Source organism: Drosophila subobscura, chromosome J (genome assembly GCF_008121235.1).
Source record: "Drosophila subobscura isolate 14011-0131.10 chromosome J, UCBerk_Dsub_1.0, whole genome shotgun sequence".
Lineage (NCBI taxonomy): Eukaryota > Metazoa > Arthropoda > Insecta > Diptera > Drosophilidae > Drosophila > Drosophila subobscura.
Genome location: NC_048532.1, coordinates 18,132,113 through 18,150,770, shown reverse-complemented (window position 1 = coordinate 18,150,770; position 18,658 = coordinate 18,132,113). Strand labels below are relative to the sequence as shown.

General features: G+C 43.7%; 1 protein-coding gene across 1 annotated transcript; it reads right to left on the bottom strand.

Moving 5' to 3' along the window:
• Positions 1 to 3,493: 3,493 nt before the first annotated feature.
• On the bottom strand, positions 3,494 to 18,096 carry LOC117893748. The gene is made up of 6 exons (XM_034800484.1): positions 17,862 to 18,096; positions 6,138 to 6,378; positions 5,228 to 6,070; positions 5,023 to 5,168; positions 4,178 to 4,961; positions 3,494 to 4,114 (listed from the first exon to the last, which is right to left on the bottom strand). The coding sequence occupies exons 2-6, from the start codon at positions 6,217 to 6,219 to the stop codon at positions 3,747 to 3,749; spliced, it is 2,223 nt and encodes a 740-aa protein (XP_034656375.1). The 5' UTR covers positions 6,220 to 6,378; positions 17,862 to 18,096; the 3' UTR covers positions 3,494 to 3,746.
• Between the last annotated feature and the right edge of the window lie 562 nt (positions 18,097 to 18,658).

The following is an 18,658-nucleotide window of genomic DNA, read 5'->3' as shown; positions in this document are numbered from 1 at the left end:
GTAAATTAGTATAAGCTATGCCAGATCTTTCCATTACCCATCTCCAATTCATCTTTAGCAATTGGAAATCAACTATCATTAAGCTGCTTGAGTTTATATCAAAGAATTGCCAGCTCGTTGAACCCCAACTAAGTGCAGCGACACATCCACATTAAAGCTTCAACTAAGGGCACCAGTATTTTTATGGAATCATCAAAATCAGACACACGACAGGGACAAGTCGAACGCTTAAACCATTCTCTCATACAAACTACTCATAACTGTTTGGGTTGCTGTGAAAATATCAATAAAGAAAACTAATGAAGTGCGCGCTGCGTTAAGTGGCTTATTGTCACTTTGACACACACCCACACCCACGGCACACAAAGTACTTGCACGACTGTGTGTGTTTGTGTATAGTATCTTGATGATTGTGTGTGGGTAATGTCAAAGGGCAGACGCACGTCGAGAGTTCAAGAGGAAGGCAATCGAGGCGGAGAGCCCCGCTGTGTGTGCTATGTGTGTCCCTCTTTGTGTCGCGTCGCATCATAAAATCCGCACTTATTACTCCTTTTATGCAACTAAATAAGTATGTACACAAAAGTAAATAGCCATGAGTGTGTACATATATACGTGAAACTATATATGGGAGGGTATCCATCTCTGCGTGTGTGTGTGTGGCTATTTACTTTCATTTAACGCCTGCCCGAGTGGACACTGACGCAGGCTGCACAGCGCAAAAAGAGGATAAATTCGGGACAAAAATTATAGTTTCTTAACCTCAAGATATATCTATGTATTAAAAAATAATTTCAGGCAATCTTTTGGTTTTGAAATTGAAAATGCATGCATGTAGAAAATATATATAAAAAAATTTTTTTTTTCGAGTGTTGCCTCCTCTTTAGTTTTTGGCTATTAGCAGCCAGGAACGGGCATCCAAGCCAAGGAATCATCGAATATACTTCGGGGTCAAGTGGAGCTCCTTTTTCCCATTCGTTCGTTGCCGTCCTGGTTCTGCCACTCAAGGTCTTATATATTGGACGGACAAGTGCTGGCAAAATATTTACGCAACGTCATTGACTGAGTAAATGCAATTCATTGGACTCATAAAGTGCAAATCGTGGCGGGAAAAATACCCCAAATAATTAAGAAAAGCGAAGGATAATATATGGTGGATGCAAACGGCGGAGCTTTTGATAACTTAAGCTTCCATAGCTTTCACACAGTTCAAAGTTCGTGAGGAAATAAATTCTAAGAAAGCTTACGCAGAAAGCACTCTACAGATGTCGCCCCTTTATATCCTTGGAGATTTTCTTTTACTAAAACTAATTTCTCCAAGAATTAAAATATACATTCTTTTGTTTTCCCTTACCTTTTGGGCAATAACAGTTGCTGCTCCTCTTCCGCACACATGAGAAGTCGACGATATCGTGGTTAGTTCGGAACGATAAACGGATTTGCGAAATAGCGATTTTGCGACGATTTGCGAAAGAACGATTTACGAAACGAATTTGAAATTGCACCAGCACAAAAAAGGAGTTGAAATAATTCCAAGCACATTTTATTTGGAGCGCACATTTTGGTTAGATTAATATAAGGTGAGGCATAACAGGACTGAATTTCGTGGGGAAGCACCCACGAGAGAGAGTGAGATCACCAAGACCTCACCTCGCCATGTAATGTGACACTTGGAGCGAGAGAGCGTCGACACGCTGCACTCTCTCCTTTCTTATTGCTTTTCTACGCTTCTTCACATTGGATTTTGGGGTGGGAAAGAGACGCAGCTTTGCGCTATTTCTGATTTAATTGCACACACAAACACACTGATACACAATTGCTGGAGATCACGTGATAACACGAAAAAAAATATGTATGCATAACATAATAAGCATAATTACACTTTTAGCACTTCACTTTCACTTATTTACTTATTTCGCCTTCGCCGCTCTTGCTTTTGTATGCCGCTTCTCTGGATCAGGAACTTTTACACTTACACTTTTGGGCCTTTTTCTTTGTGGTCACTGCCCCACTGCACTGCACTATTTCACTTCAACCATTTCACTTTCACTTATTGCCAATTTTTCCGCTGCCGCTGCTTGCCATTTTGCCGTCGGATGCCGCTTCTGTGGATCTGGAACTTCTTCTTGCACTTTTGGGCCTTTTTCATTGCACTACTTCACTGTACACTTTCACTTCACGGCACATTTCACTTTCACTTCACTTTCCTGCAAATTTCACTTCACTGCACCACAACACTACACCACTGCGCGACAATTTTCCCGTAGGATTTTGCATCCATTTACCGATTTTCGCGACCCGCAACGCGGAGCTGACTTAAACCACGCGCTTTGCCCGTCCGAAAAATTATGAAAGAGCGGCGCAGATTGAAATGCGTGGGAAGCTTAGCTTCTAGAACATTCCATGCTCTCTTCCTAATTGCTCTCTCATTTGACTTTGTCTTTTGCGTTCACCCTCTCCAACCACCAAGAGAGCGAACTTTTGTGCGCTTGATGAGTGACCACTTGATATTGCAACGGTGAATGATGAGAAGGGGAAAGTGATGCGTACCTGCGGTTGGCTTTTGTCTGGAGGTGGAGTAGAATCACCGCAAACCATAAGGAGAGCGTGGTAGGTGACAAAGGGGAGCATGGAATATTCTAGAAACTACGCCGCCAAAGCATGCAAAGGGGAGAAGTGGAATGTGATTTTTTACCTGCATTTATATGTGGTGAGAGAGGGAAGTTGAAGCTGCGCAAAAACGAATCTCTTCTTGTGTGTGAGAAACGGAACAGCAAATGCAGCAAGGGACAAAAAGTAAAAGAGAAGAAACCAGTGCAGATCTTTTGCTCTCCTTCTCTCTTTGCATGTGTACATATGTATGCACATGAATTTCTGCTTGGCTCTCTATGTAGCTGCGCGTCTGTTTGCAATGATTTCTTATCTTGTAATCTTTAAATGCAAATCTATGTATGAATATTTGAAACTCTAAAGCTCTTTGTGTAACTCAACTCTAACGAGTACCGGGCATAAAAAAGCATAAAACAAAACCCTTTCAGCAGTGATTACGCTTAATTTGAAAACATTTAATTACCATTAATTATATTTTTGTATAATTACATTTTCTGTTTTATTGTTACATTTACGAGTATGTTGTATTTGTATTTGTATTGTATTGTATTATAGTATTTATACTCGCATCATCATGCATTATGCTTAGTTAAATCACGCAAAATGTATCATTAAAAATTGATGCCTTTACTTTTGTAACCATCCCTCAAAGAGCGGCAGCGGGGAGAGCCATATCATATCATATGATGGCGGGGGAGGTACATTTATGTTTCTCTGTGGCGGCTATTGTTGCAATTAAAGTTTTGGGGCAGTTAATTGTTGCTTTTTCATATGTTGTTTTAATTAAAAATTATGAACTCGCTTAGTTTGCATTAAATAACAAAAAATTAAATAAATTCTACATGCGATTTATGTATAAAAAAGTTCATTTGCTTTTCTTTTATTATTATTTTTTTGTGTGTGGTTTTTCGTTTATGTATTTTCTGTATTGTTCTTCATTTCTCACGGTGTATACACTTAGCAAAAATATGCATTACAAACTATTAGCAGTGTTGCCCTCAAGCGGGCCTGGGTTTGGGGCGGGCGTGTAGGAGGACGAGTAGGCGTGGTGTACACATTTATAAACTAAGAATATCATTCGAATTCGCAGCGAGATTCGAGTTGGATGGGCAACCCCATCCAGCTATTTCATCTCCCTCTTAGTACCTAAATTGTCCCTTCTTCCCCCTCTCGTTGTGGTAGACCCGCAGTGGTGAATAGCTGCCATTTCCATTGCCATTGAGTGCGGCACCAGCACCAGCACCATTGCCCGCTCCATTGCCATTGCTGGCACCATTGCCGGGTGAGGTGGCGCCTAGATTCTGTGAGGCCGATCCTGAGATAAGCTCCTCGGAGTGCTGCGGCTTGGCGGTGCAGCGCGGCGCAAGTATCAGGTTGTAGATCACAAAGTAAATCAGCGCCACGATGCAGGCGACAATGGCCAGCCATTGGTAGGTGCACTGCCAGGCCTCCAGCTTGGGATTCTTCTCATCGCGCGCCAGGCCGATCAGAGCACCAAAACCTTTGCCTGCAAGTGGAAAAAATAAGTCAATAAAATCCAGGAAATTCTGCAGCTGCTGCCGAAACTCACCCAATCCGAAGAATGCCAGCACGGCGATGGCCTGTCCAGTGGCCGTCAGTTTTCTGGGCATGGCATGACGCATATACAGAATAATCGTGATCCAAATCAGGCCAATGACAGCCGGTTCTATGGCCTCCATGACAATGGTCAACCACTGGGTCTGGGCATCGCTGAGAGCCGTAAAACGAATCACATAGATGGCCAGTCCAGCAATGAATATGTTCGAGTGTCCGCAGTACTCGATGAACTTGTCCACGTTGAAGAAGAGCACCAGGACGAGGATCAGGCCGGCATAGCACACAGCATCCACATCGGAGAAGGTCCAGCGCAGGAAACTGTGGATGCTGCTCCAGAAAGTGCCAAACAGAATGGACACCAGGGTGAGCACCACAATCTCGGGACTATAGCGACGAATGGCAGACATTGGCACCACCAGCATGCCGGTCTTCGTATGCCACCACCACTCGGGCGGGCTGAGCGGCATTTGCGAGGCACACAGCAGCACAATGGCACCCAGCACAAAGCACACAATGAATATGATCAAAGCCACCAGAGCGGCATCCTGATTGGGCTCCTGCTGGAAGAAGAACAAATCCAGCGGCGAGAAGAGCAGCACATAGCCAATGGCACCCCAGACATACTGCCGGCACACCTCGCCACGTCCCTCGGACGTCTCACGCACCGCAATCACAATGGCAGTGTTGAGCAGAGTGAGTGCAGCCATGGGGAAGATGTCACCCAGCAGGCGAATGATGGTGTAGCCCACCAGCGTATCCTGAACACTGCCAGTGGTCTGTCGATAGAGGAAAGATTTGCCATTAAAAAGGGATATCTGGGAGAAGCTTTATGCTTACATTCACGCATTCACTGTTGGAGAGTACGCTGTCATCGTGGTAGGGATTCACCACCAGACACTCGACCATGGGCTTGCAGTTGGTGCCGTTCTTCAAGTCCTTCATGTAGTTGACCTGCTCCTCGGGTATGTGGCACTGGAAGCCCTCTGTAAAGGAAGAAACATTAAAGACTCAATTCAAATAATTTTTTGGGGCTGGTACTCACCCAATGGATACTGACACCAGCCCTCGTAGTCTTCGTTCTTCTCCTCCTGACTGATTGCCGAACCCATGACAGCCTGCATGACAACACTCGTCGTATCCTCGGTGTACGCATGACAGCGATTGACCACATCCTGTCCGAGAGAGTTGCGCTGCGTGATGCACAAATGTGGCGGCTGCACGTAGACCTTCTTGGGTGGCGTCTTTGTCTGTCGAATGGAACGACGTGCCGCCTCGGCGCTGACCAACTCAATGCCCGCACTGTCCGCGGGATCGGGATCCACAGAGTCCACCACTTCCCGTTTGGAGCGCAGACTCTCTGTGACGGCACTGGTCGCATCATCGTCGTACTCGAACTCTGAACTCTGCTCCGTGGATGGGGCCAGGGTGGGCACCTCCGCCAGCCACACCTGATACATGTTCTCGTAGTGCTTGGGATTCTGGCAGCTGTAGGTGCAGCGTGTCAGATTGATGCTGCCCTCCTTCTGGTCCCACTGGCTGCAGCTGGCATTGGCGCCGCACCGCTCCTGGAACAGAAAGGCGCCGCTGGAGTCGCAGCCGAAGCTGACCTGCGGCTGGTGGGCATCCGAGCGGCTGACCTCGGGTATGGCAAACAGGAAGGAGTAGATCAGCGCTGCAATCAGCAGAAAGACGGCCGTCAGCACACGCAGAGTGCGGCCAAAGGTATTGGGATTCCGTGCAGCCAAACGATCAGCCCAGGGACCGGCAATCAATGGACCCAAAATGGACACAAAAGGTGCAATGATGCTGATGGTGCGATACTCGGAGAAGTTCAGGCCGAGCAGCAGCGGCTTGGTGGCATGCAGCACATGCAACGCCGTCAGACCTGCAAGGAAGTGTGGAAATTTAAGACTCAAGAAGGAACTTGCTTGGGGGTTTCCTCTGCTACTCACCGCTGATCACAAAGAAGACGACAAACTTGAGCGAAATCAACGTCTTGTTGACACGCGGCTTGCGATCGGCTATGAAACCCATTTCCTCGATTCTCGAGTTGCTGCTACAAACTATCTAGGTTTAATCTCTTTAATTAAGCCACCTTTTCGGTGGGTTTTCGTTTTCGTTTCCGCTTCTCTCTCTCTCTATTCGTTCGCTGGCTGTACGCTGCTCATGTTAGACGACTGACTGCGTTGGGTTCTGTAAAGAAAAGGCAAGCATAAAGATTATTATCATCTCTGTGATGCAAAACGGAGGCAAGACACACGCAACCACAACAGTCACACAACAGACTGCAAGCCATACCAAGAGCAGGCAACCACAAGGCAAACACACCAATCCACACCCCACTCCTCTGCCAATGAAGCTGTCAGAGCTGGTTAAAACTATTTATGCACCCTATAATCTACTGCATAATATTACTCATCATCAGGCTGCCCCCCAATTAGGAGGGGAATACAACAGAAACCAATCAAACCATTGATGATAATCGTCATTGTCAATGAACCAAACAGGCAAACAAAACATGTGGAAAACCAAACTCATAAATATAGATAGATGTATGCATTGCGTATATGTAGCTACATATGTATTTGTGTGTTCGACACAATTGGGTGTCAAAAATAAACAAGTGTCAATAGGCAATAGGCCGTACGGCGGCAGCCGAAGCTCCACCAAAATAACACAATAATTGAACGAAATAGCAAGAGGAGAGCACAGAGCAGAGCTGACAGGGAACGAAGTTTGGAATACCCTTTACTAAAGGCAGTTGTTGCTTAGGGAAAGGGTAACAACCCACTCTCAATGGGTATTACCTCGAGCATAGTGTAAACAACAAACCGATTGTAATGAAATATATACAGCCACTGCCCTAGACATCAATTTGAATTAAATTTTCAATGAAACGGTACACACACATTGCAACTTTAATCATCAGTTAAACTATATAGACTGGCGATTATGATAAGAATTGTGTGAATTGAAAAGAGTGGCCTGCGTGGCAGTGGCAGAGGCAAGTGCTGCGGCTTAATGCAACCACTAGACAGTGCATTAAACCCGCTCGACACTCGACAAGTAAATTGCTTTATAATAACTAAAATGCATGTGTCGAGGGAGCATTCCCTGTCTGAATTGCAATTTGCAAGATGATGCCCTAAAGTGGAAGTGGAGAAGAGTGCTCGAGTTTGACAATGATACTGAAAATGGAAAGGAAAGGGCAAAGGAAAGTGCGGGCAATATTTTGCTTGTTGCGGTTGGATTTTTTCCAGCTGCGCAGCAGAGAGACAGAAAGAGAGAGAATGCTGGCAGCAAGAAACAAGATCTTAAGTATTTTATTAGAGGGTAGCAGAAGCGAAAAAGGGTATGTTGCTTAGGTGGAAATTGTGGGTAAAAGGTAGAAGAAATATAGGCATCGGTAGGACCAACACTAGGGGGGCTACCGGAATGCTCAAATAAATTAATTTTTCATAAATGTCTCGCTCAGTTTTTCACCCATTTTGGCAAACGCGCTTAGGCAGTTCCTCATCACGGGGTATCTGCTTGTCGTCATGCCCGCTTTAGCATTCCTCTTTGTTGTATTTGCTGTTGTTTTGCTGTTGTCGGCTTAAGCCCAAACCGGTTGTTTGTGTTGTCAGCCAACGCAAATTACATCACCCCGAGCAGAAAGCGCAGCATTTGACTGACTCTGCGTGTGATCTACGCCCCCTAACCCACAGCACAAGCCCAACCCAGCGCCACAGACAAGGCCAAGCAGATGGGCAGACGAGCGACCCATTGGGAGGCAGACATCTGCAAGATCTCAGCAGCAGCACCACCACCAACGGATAATTGAACAGCGCTCCTCCAGGCAATTTGCCTACAGCTGGCCACCGAATATGTAATGAATCAATCTCAAGGTCTGATTAGACTACAATTTATGCACTGCCTAAGTTTTAATGTAAATGTTACAGTGCCCATCAATGAGGGCTGCTGACGGCCTTGCCAAAGGTCAAACACGAAACTTAAAACTAAACAAAGTAAATAATCGAAAATCTACAAGTAAACAGAACCCAATGACTCATTTCGACACAGTCTTATCGGAGCTATAAACTAAGGAAAACTGACAAATGTGACGCCCCGCGAATACAAATCTACGCAGATATAGGGTTCGGATGGGACTCCACAAATCTCTTATCAGCTGGATGATGGCTGCAACAAATTGCTGGCATATAAACAACAAAAAATATAGTAAAGTTGTTGGCTTATCTGAAGCATCAGCATTGAAATTAGACAGAGCAGAAAGGGAGCTTAGGTCGAATCGCTGAACACAAAAGCCAAAGCATGACGTAAGCCGGCAGCAACATAAAAAACTGTCGCTGTGTTTGAGACCAAAAATTCAAATTAGTAACCAGCGAAGAGCACACACACACAAAAAAAAGTGGAGCTTCAGTTTGAAACTTAATGACAAAACGCCTCGCACGCAGACACAAACACACACACCCCGAAAAAAGCGTAAAATCCAATAGAAATATATTCAAGCTGGGATCCACACACCCTGGAAGCACACACCATGGATAGTCAGACTACCTCTGATTGCCCCACATGGGCATTGTCTATGACACAGTGCGCTTATTTATGACCTAAGGTAAACTTTTGCCGGCGCTAGCAACCAAAATGGCTGACATTTTCCATTGCGTGCCAACCGATGGGATAGCTGGGAGACCAAATGGAACTGCCAACCGGCAAAAAAACAACAACACCAAACAATCCCCAACGTTTGACAATTAAGTCTGATGTGGGGACGCGGCAGAGTGCAATTAACTAAATGCCATCACATACGAGTACTCGTAGTACTTTGGCGATTGAAAAGGAAACGGAAATGTCGTCAGGGAATTAAGCAAAAGTTTGGTAAGGCAAAAATATGTTGCGAAAAAGGATGAAGAAATAATTGTACATATCTTCTGCATTCATATTTTACAGAATTTTCAGTTGCTGACATTAAAAATATAAAAATATTCGGAATTTTACAAAGCAACTTTTGAACACATTTTAAATTATACAAATAAACCTTTCCACATTGACAAAAGCTTAAAATCATGGCAAGCAGATATAAAGTAAGGCCCCAACCGATATCACTCTCGACACCTTTGTCGCCTGTACTAATGTAGCTCTGAATTTTCTTTTCAGTTTTCGCAACACGCTCGCCTGCAACTTTTCCGCTTGGCTGGCGCTCTTTTTGTGCCTCAGCCTGAAAATTACTGCGGGGCACTACTGTGAGAACTCTGTTGGCGTCGCCACCATGGCGGTAATTATGTAGATATCTGCGAGGCAACCCAGGCAGCACCCGAAATAGAAATTTAATTACAATCACAAGCAAACGACAATTGGTGCCCACGAACAGCCAGGGGTCTTGGCTGCCTATGGCTACCGATTGTTTATCACTTGTGTTAAAGTCAATTAGTGATAAGGCCAAAGCCGAAAAAATCAAAAATCGAGTGTGTGTGTGTGTGTGTGTGTGTGAGGTAATAAGTATCTGTTGGATCTGTCGCTGCCTTGTGCAAATTCTATTTGTTAGCTTTTGCATTTGTTTGTTTATTGGCGGTGTTTGCCCAAGGCCTGTCTGCCTGCCTGGCTGCCTGCCTGGCTGCCACTTTGTTGCCAAAGATCTCTTAGCACCTTTTGTGGACAGCAACCGGAGCCACTCTCTTCGCTGTTGCATCGCTGTGGTGCAGCTCGATACCCATTGTGGGTCAATTGCTTTTATTTTCGGGGGGGACTTGGGGCTTCGGTGTGCGATCAGACAGCGCGGCGCATGACAGGCCGCCCGCTTAATTATGCGTAACACGACGGCAACGACGACAGCGCGGCATTCAATAGGAAAATAGAAAAGCCGCAACAAAGGCGCAACTCATGAATGGTGGCTGCCACCGATCACTGCGAGCCGGCCGTGGCACTGTGAGCGGCTTAATTAACATTTTAAATGCATAAATTGTGCGACCATTCGAACTGTGTCAGCAATTTGGCTCCGCACATGGGCGGGCAGGCCGGGCAGCAGCCTACGTGTGCTGTCTGTGTGTCTGCCCAAAACAAGTGCAGCCAAGGGTGGCAGTCTCACCCAATGAAAGTGAGTGAAATGTATGCAAAAATGCAGCTAAAATCAAAAGGGAATACAAATGAAAATCTACTACATTTATGGCTACAAGTACAGCCATTATTGATGCCCAGCGATCAAGTCAATGCACCCATTAATGGGCGCACAAATTTTCATTTCAAAACAACAACAAAACGGCAATTTCAAATGCAAACTAAATGCAAATTATTGCCAATTTCGTGGCACCTTTTGACATTTGCTGTGCCCCGCGGAAGATAATTTTTGAATTTCGATTCATTTTCAGCGGCGACTCATACATAATTACGGATAAAACCTTTGCCACTTGTACGCGACTACACTTTTGGCATTTTTCTTCGATTGCCTCATAAAATTTGTACGTTTAATTAGGGGTAGTGGGGGTACTGGTGGACTGGTGTGACGTATCGAAGTTCTCTGTTTTGGAATTGTCAGCACGTAGCTGGATTCTGGTTTTGTTTTGTTTATTACAATTGCATTGAAGCGACCCCCACACACACACTCACGGACGATTGATGCGGCAGAGTACCGTAACGCAAATCTATAGAGTAGGTGAATTATTGACGAATGTGTCGGCAGGGGAGACAGGGTTGCGGGGGGCAGCTTTAAGGTGAGGCGCGACAACATCGCACGCCCCAAAAGCCAAACCTTGGCCAGGGCAACTTTATGAAGCCCATTTCCGCTAGAGAGTTTTTGTTGCTGTTGTAAAAAATTTTGTGTAAATCATTCATTCATTGTTGTTCAGGCCTCTTCGTTTGCTAGATTTGCATTTGCAATGCCATGACACAATGCATTGGAAATACTATAAACGATATGGAAATACATTAAAGCCGCTTTTCCCTGACTCATAAACGTGTTGACAGCTTGTTAGGAATGCTCGCCAGCTAAGCAGGGTCTTAAATATTAACTATAGATACTTATAAAAATATCTCTCTATTTATGGACGTGTTGAAGACTAACAAGACTACTTAGCATCTTCTATTTTCCCCATTTAATGCACTCGGAAACGCATTTACAACAACTAAACAACAACGCGCCACGGGGTGCAGCCAGGGGCACGCCCCTGTTTGGGTGGGCGCACACGCAATGCGAAGCCCTGCCCCCCGTATACCCCTGCCCAGGGTACACCTCATATGCTGCTGGCTCGTGCCTGTTGCCGGCTAATTAATTAAGGCAAGAAAATTGGGTCAGCACCAGAGCAGCGCAGCGCAGAGTCAGTCAGCAGCGGCGAAAGTGCATGGGGAAATGGGTAGAACATGACCCTCCGAGCTCTGCCTAGGGAGAAATTTGTATTGGGGAGAATTCTTCAACAAAACCTACAAACAAATTTATGTGCAAATGTAAAGCCCAGAAAGATTCTTCCATGATTGAGCAATTTATTGAGGCCTCACACGCAAGTCCCCAAGCTCCCCAAAAGACTATCGGGGGTAGCTGGTGGAGGTTAAGTTATGCAGATGTACAAATCCAGTGGTGAAATATTTCCACATAGTTTATGGCAAAAATTCTCTCAATTAGTGCTAGACAAAAATAGAAAATTTGTCTTTGCGGCCAGTCGGCAAAACAGATTCAGAAAATATTCGAAAATATTCTCGCAGCATAATTCTGCTTCTGTTTATATTTCAATATTTTCTATAAGCACATAATGGCACGTCCATGCCCGTTTTTATAGCCCAGATTCTAAACAAAAGAAAATATTGTACAAGCCAATAATTATGAAAAATATTTCAAGGGATTTCCCTATTAGCTAAATGTTCTCTCCGCTTTGATTTCCTGTTTTTTATTTAACCAAGAAAAACAAACAAGCAGCCAGCCCCCTTACCCTTAGTATTAGGCAGTGAAAAGAAGTTCAAGTCAATTTTGTTGATATTTTTGGAACACACAATGTGTGGAAATGTGTTGGAAAATGCTCTGTGTCCAAAAAAGAGAAAGGGAGATTAGCTTGGTGGCAACGAAGCGCTTGATACCCTGGAAGATGTATGGAATTTGCAGGCGGTAAGGTTTTAGAAAGCTTAAATATAGATCTATGTATAAATAAATATCAATTTTTCCTTTTATGAATTACTAACACAAACATTCTGTGCGTACCAAAATGCTCTTCCCCCTTGCCAAATACCCTCTTTGCACATTTAGGAAAATCAATACAAAAATTTCCATATTGTTTGGATTATCATGGGATGCCGAGCCTCTGCCTTGGCTAGCCAACACTTGGCTGCAAATGGCGCACCGCCTGCTTGCAACTTGTTGCATTTGCCTTGCCTCTTAGTTTACATTGCAATGTTCTCTCGTTCCCATTCTGCTCCACTGTCTGCTCTGTCAGCTGTCTGCCAGACGGTGGGCGGCCGGCAGGCTGGCAGATTGCAAAAATATTACATTTAAATTTTTCGTTGATTTTCATTGCCGTCAGCGGTGTAGCAAGAGCCATTAAGCTGTCCATTTATGCTCCAATTTGTTAGTGTCATGACCCCAGCGGCAGTAGCCGCTGTGGCAGTGGCAACGACAACGACAACGACAGCGACGAGATCACAGAAAATATCTCTAGAGCGCTATGTGGAGCAGTGACATCATCTCTTTATTTTGACGCAATATTTTTTGGGGTGTAAGATCTATATTTAAAAGACTTTTTAGCGGACAGTCTGCCGGGAGCTCAGGCAAAGGTAATTTAGAGGCAATTCGCTGAAGTTCTAACCAGTTTGTTTGTTCGATTGAGATTTTCAATCACAATGCCGTAATAATGATATCATAGACCTCCCCATGCTGACTCAATGTTCCACACAAATTTGCATTTGACCTCGTAACTCTGTATGCATTTGGAATGTACGAACCGACTTTCCAAATGCTTTGAAAAATGTTTGCCAAACTTCGGCGCTGGCGCTGGTCTGCCTTTAATTGATTTGTAATTGTCGGGGTTCATTTCATTTTTCAATTAATTAGTCAATGCGTTAATTGACGCTATCCAAAAACAGCATTAGAGTCGGGCAAGCCGACAATTGAGACATCGCTGCGATGATGCGACTATGCGCTGTGGGTTGCCGCCGCCATAAGTGTATGGTAAGCCACGACAGTGGCCACAGTCAAGGTGAAGCCAAAGACAAAGACCGACAACAGACTCTGGCTGGAGTCTTGGGGAGCCAAACGGCGCTGACACGATCGAGAGACGAAGTCAAGTCACGCATTGCAATCATTTCCTCAAAAACTTGATTTCCAATTCCAATGGCAAAGACTGACTGCGTTTCGTTGTGCGACAAATGCAATTCTTAGTTCAACAGCAGAACCGGCCCCCAAGAGCGCCAGCAAGAATGCCACAAAAGGAGATACACGGATACATTTGTAGCTACAAGTTGGCTTTGACGTTGGCCTGACAGTCGAAGCCCGGCAAAAAAAACAGAAACAGGGAAACATTTCCTCGAATGCAACATTAACTTTAACATGTTCTCGAGTAATTCACAAGATTTCTTTACCCAGCGATACTTGAAGCCAAATCCCAGCAAATCTCTTGTGGCGTGGGCAGCGCTTTCGACGTTCCATGTCCCATTAGATTGACAATGGCGCCGTTGCCTGCCTGTCCCCGTCTCCCACTCTTGTCTGACAGCCTGACATTGAAATTTTGTGCACTTTAACTGCCTTACTTAATGGTAATGGCTGGCAAGCCCCCAGGCTCGAGGAAACTCAAAGGCTTGCTCGCCAAAAACAAATCAAAACAGAACCCACAAAAGTTTGCCCTAGTTTCGGGTGTCCGAGAGTAGTTGGTGCGTCATAAATAAAAGACAGCAACAAACAGAGAGCAAACAGCTACTGTGTACAATTGGGAGGGGTCCATGACAGTTGCCGAAATAGCCCGAAAATATATCTGTGAGTCATGCGATTCTTGCAAAAGCTTTGACACACATATAGAAAAAGTATTTACGAAATATACAAAAAAAGAGCAAAGAGAGCAAAGATGTGAGTGTTGCAACAGAGAGAAGAAATCTTAGAATTTTGAGTGCTAAACGAAGGTTAAGGGTTAGTGGATCTACATATATTAAAGATCGCTTCTTTGTATACATTTGTGGCACCCCAAAAAGTTCCCATAATAATAAGCATAATCATCAAAATGTAAGCAAACCATTGCCATTACCCTGCCTTCATTTCATTTCCTTTCCTTCCTTCGGCACATATTTACTTTATAATTTATTTATGTTGTGCTGAATTTTTCGGGGGGTGCCAGTCCCCTGTGTATTTAGCCCACATGCCAAAAGATTTGAAATACAAAAAATACAACATTAAAATAAAAATATATATCCTCAGCAGATGTGCGAACAGATGAGCTCAAAATGTCGACAAATACATACAAATATGTACGGATATGTATGTACATTAAAATTCTGGAAAAATCAGCACAAAAATTGAAATTAGCTAACATAATTCCAATGTGAATGCGATCTGCAGACAACAGACCGTACCGACAGCGAGAGATCATGATGAGGTTATCTGTGTTGATGACGCCGAATGATGTCATATATTTGCGGCCACACTCGACTGCCTCATATCTAAAGCTTGTTTCGAGTTTTGTGTTTCAAATTATACAAATACACATAAGCCCATATATACGCTTTATTATATACTTATATTTTTGTTGGACCTTTCTTCCGCTGTCTGGCGCTCTCTCCCCGCTCTGCCGCTCTATCGATTTGTTTGCGTGTGTTTGTGGGGCTCCATTGTTTGCCATTAGAATGTGTCTTGTCTGCCGGTTTTACGGGTAAGGTAAGACTCTAAAGTTGTTTGTCGGGTTTCGTTCAGTCTGCACAGATCGTACTCTTGCTTTGCTTTGCTTTGCTTTCTGCGAAATTCAAGTTCACAGACAGCAGACGCTTGCGGGTGTGTTTTTTTGTGTATATCAGAAAAAGTAAGTCAGCAAAACACAATTCCTAACGTTTATTCTTCCACCTTAGATATCTTGAAGTTCCTTTGCGTTTTCCTTGGCTTTGACTTGGGGTGGTTATCTATTGTAGCTCTATGTCCCATTGTAAGGGTGGTTCCCTGACACACTCTACCTTTTTCGGGGGTTGCTTTCCTGCCGCTTGTCTTGGCCCTCTTTTGCGTGGATTTCACTTTGGGCTTGATTGATGGCAACGCCTGGCGTGTTTTAATTCCGATTTCCCAGTTTATTGTACAGCTACCATCCCGTAAAGGGTGGTTCCTGTTTTATGTGCCGGCATTCCCTGGCTGCCACCCCATCGGCATGCCTTACAAAAAAATCTTACACGGGACAGGCATAATTTCTTCATATTTTTGGTTACTTTATGGCTGCCGCTGCTGCTGATAAATTGCTTAATTTATTGATGAATTGATCCTGAAATATGCCAGCTAAGCATTTTATGGGTCACCGGAGGGTAGCTGGCGCTGAGTAGTTCTTTATCTAATTTCGGTTTGGGTCATATTTCAGTTTTGTCAACGCAATACGATACTTTAATCTGGGAATATTATTTCCCTTTGTTAACCATTTGGATATCCTTTAATTAAAGCAAACAAAATGCATATGTTATACATTTTTCTTCGCTTTATTGTCTCGGCAGCCCATAAACCTATTTAGCAACTATGTATTGGGTCATTCCCATAAAAGGAAAGCACATAAGGGGCTCGTCTTCACGTTCCGAATCGCTCGTAAATGACAAAAAAAGAATGCGAATGGAAATGCACATTGGCAACAATGTGCGGTGCACGGTAGCCCATGCAACAGTTGCAACAACAACGACCGACAACCGACGACAACGACGTCATGGGCAGAAAATAAAACTGTCAATAAAAATTACAACAAATTGTAATTGCCACCCCTATGGTGGGGTGGGGACCTGTCATTCTGCTGCACTATTACGATTAGAGGGCGGCTGCGTGGTCACACGCAGGGCTCACGGCCTCGCGGTTTGCGAGCAATTTAGTTACCAAGGCTACGACTATGTGCCCGCTATCCTGGCGTCAATTGAGCGTTTGGCTGATTAAATTACCCGACTGGACAGAGAGTGTGGGCTAAAGAACAAAAGGACAACAATGCAGACGACAGCGGTGGTGGGGGTAAAGTGCATTAAGCAATTTTCTCTTCACTATAATAAACGCGTATATGTGCCATGGCCAAGTCGCCAGGGAGTCTGAGCGTCGCAGAGTCGCCACGAGAATTGCATATATTTTTTCTGTTAGTGCGACAACCCAAAAAACTACAAGTACAAAGTACGTGGCATGTCCCTAGAATTTCATTGATTTTCTGTTCTGTTGGTTTTATTTTCTGTTGATGATTTCATTTGCTGAGCGCCTGCTGACGGATATCCTTCAAAGCAAATGCAACATGTGAAACGGAGATTCGTTCTTCGTTTAACCGAAGGCAAAACGAGTCCAAGTAGGAGTCGAGGAGCACGTCGAATAGGGAGCAATGCGAGGAGCAAGTCGTGGAGGAAGTTGAGGAGGAAGTCGGGGAGCAAGTCGAAGAGCAAGTCGGGGAGCAAGTCGATTCCAAAACGAAGTTGGAAGTAAGTCAGTGGATGGCTGTCGAGACCTTTTCCTGTTCAGCACAGTCACATCATTTTCGCTTTTAATTTCGTTTCTTTGACTGCCACTGATGACCGCAGAAGCCGCCAACAAGCCAGATGACATCACAATTTTTTTGTGAGTTGGTTTGATTGTGTGTTCTGTTTATATGTATATGATTGATGGTGAGTAAGCCTTAAATAAGGCAGCCAAAAAGAATGTTTATAGGATAATCAGGGATACAGCAATGTCAGAAACCAAGCTCATGGCTAAGCAAATAGACAAATAGAGGAAGAGATTTCTTATTGAGTGTTTGTATTTGTTTTTAAAATGATTGAGGAGGACTTAGATGCAAGAATGGTCTAAAGAAAGAGAGCAAGAGTACTTGAGAAATGGAAGAATACTTGTAGTAGATCCAACAGTTAACAAGTAACAAAAAACATTGTCATAAAAAACACTCTTCAAGAATTTCCAATTCATAGCTCATAAATAACAAATGCTAATTATTCCAAAAACGCTAAGAAATAAAGCACATAAAAATAAATGAATATTCACAGCATTTGCATTCAATTAAGATATCGCGAATAGTTGCTGAATAAATATGCTAAATATTTTGAATACATTTCAAAAGTACAATTTTACGTCTTCATTTGCCATAAACATTCGCTTTTGTTTCACTTTTCCGGCATTGTAGCCAATTGCTTGGGCTAATTATTCAGCTAATCGCCAATCAAATCGTTTCTACGTTCTTCGTTCGACTTTTTATTTGCTATTTGAGTACATTCGTTCTCCATTAACCACAGCGCACCACTCAACCATACACACACACAACACACACACACACGCGCACTTGTTCCTGTCGTTGGATTTTATTTATACTCGTAATTCTCTTATTTTCAAATTAAAGGAAAATATTTTAAATTCAACACGAACTGAGGGGCAGCATTGAGCAAATTTTCTAAAAGCAAAGACTACGAAAATAAGTTTTCGAATTGAAAAACTATAGTGAAAACACACACACACACACATACACAATGTATCGTACAAAAATATCAAACATAAAGTGGCAGAGGGAAACACACACCGAAAAGCGCGCGTAGCGCGGCTGCTTCAAATAAAAACGTTTCTTTGCTTTTTTATTTTCTTAATTTTATTTATGTTTTTTTTTTTGGCGGCACCAAGAAGCCAAGAAGAGACGCTGCTTCGGCGTGGGTGCTTGCGAAGACTACGACTCGACCACGAACTCCGACTCCGAATTACGATTTAAGTTTCGCGCTCGTGCACACGAACACGTCCAAACACGTCGCCGGTCGAAAAACGAATAACGAACAAGCGAAGGCAAGAAAGACTGCGACTGATGGCTAGCGACTTGCTCTGACTGCCTGCCAGCTGTTTGTTTTGGTTTTGTCTTGTGAATTTCATCGAATACTTTTAGCTGCCGGCACAAAATGGACGCGCATCACTTATGCTATGCTTTTTTCCAAGCAGCCACTCTCGCGGCTAGTATTTGCCAAGATTTTCCGGAAAGCGGCCTTTCAGGCGTTCTCCATGTGTGTGCCTCTGTGTTTTATTTACAAGGTATTTGTGGGCAGAAAGGGTATATTGGAAGTCAGAAAAAGCTTGTAACCGGCAGTGAGAAGCGCAGTTGATTCCATTTATTCATTCTTGATAGTAATAAAATATCTGTAGATATGGCCAAGATCTGTCATGATATTTGATCATTCCAAAAACTACCGAAATTTCTCTATTTAATTTTTTACAGCATGTTGGCAATATAATATATTTTCATGAATTTTTAAGTAATAAAATATGATAGCACTCGTACAAAAATCATAGCCAGGGTACCTTCCAGTCGAGCTGTCGCGCCTCTCATGATATTCA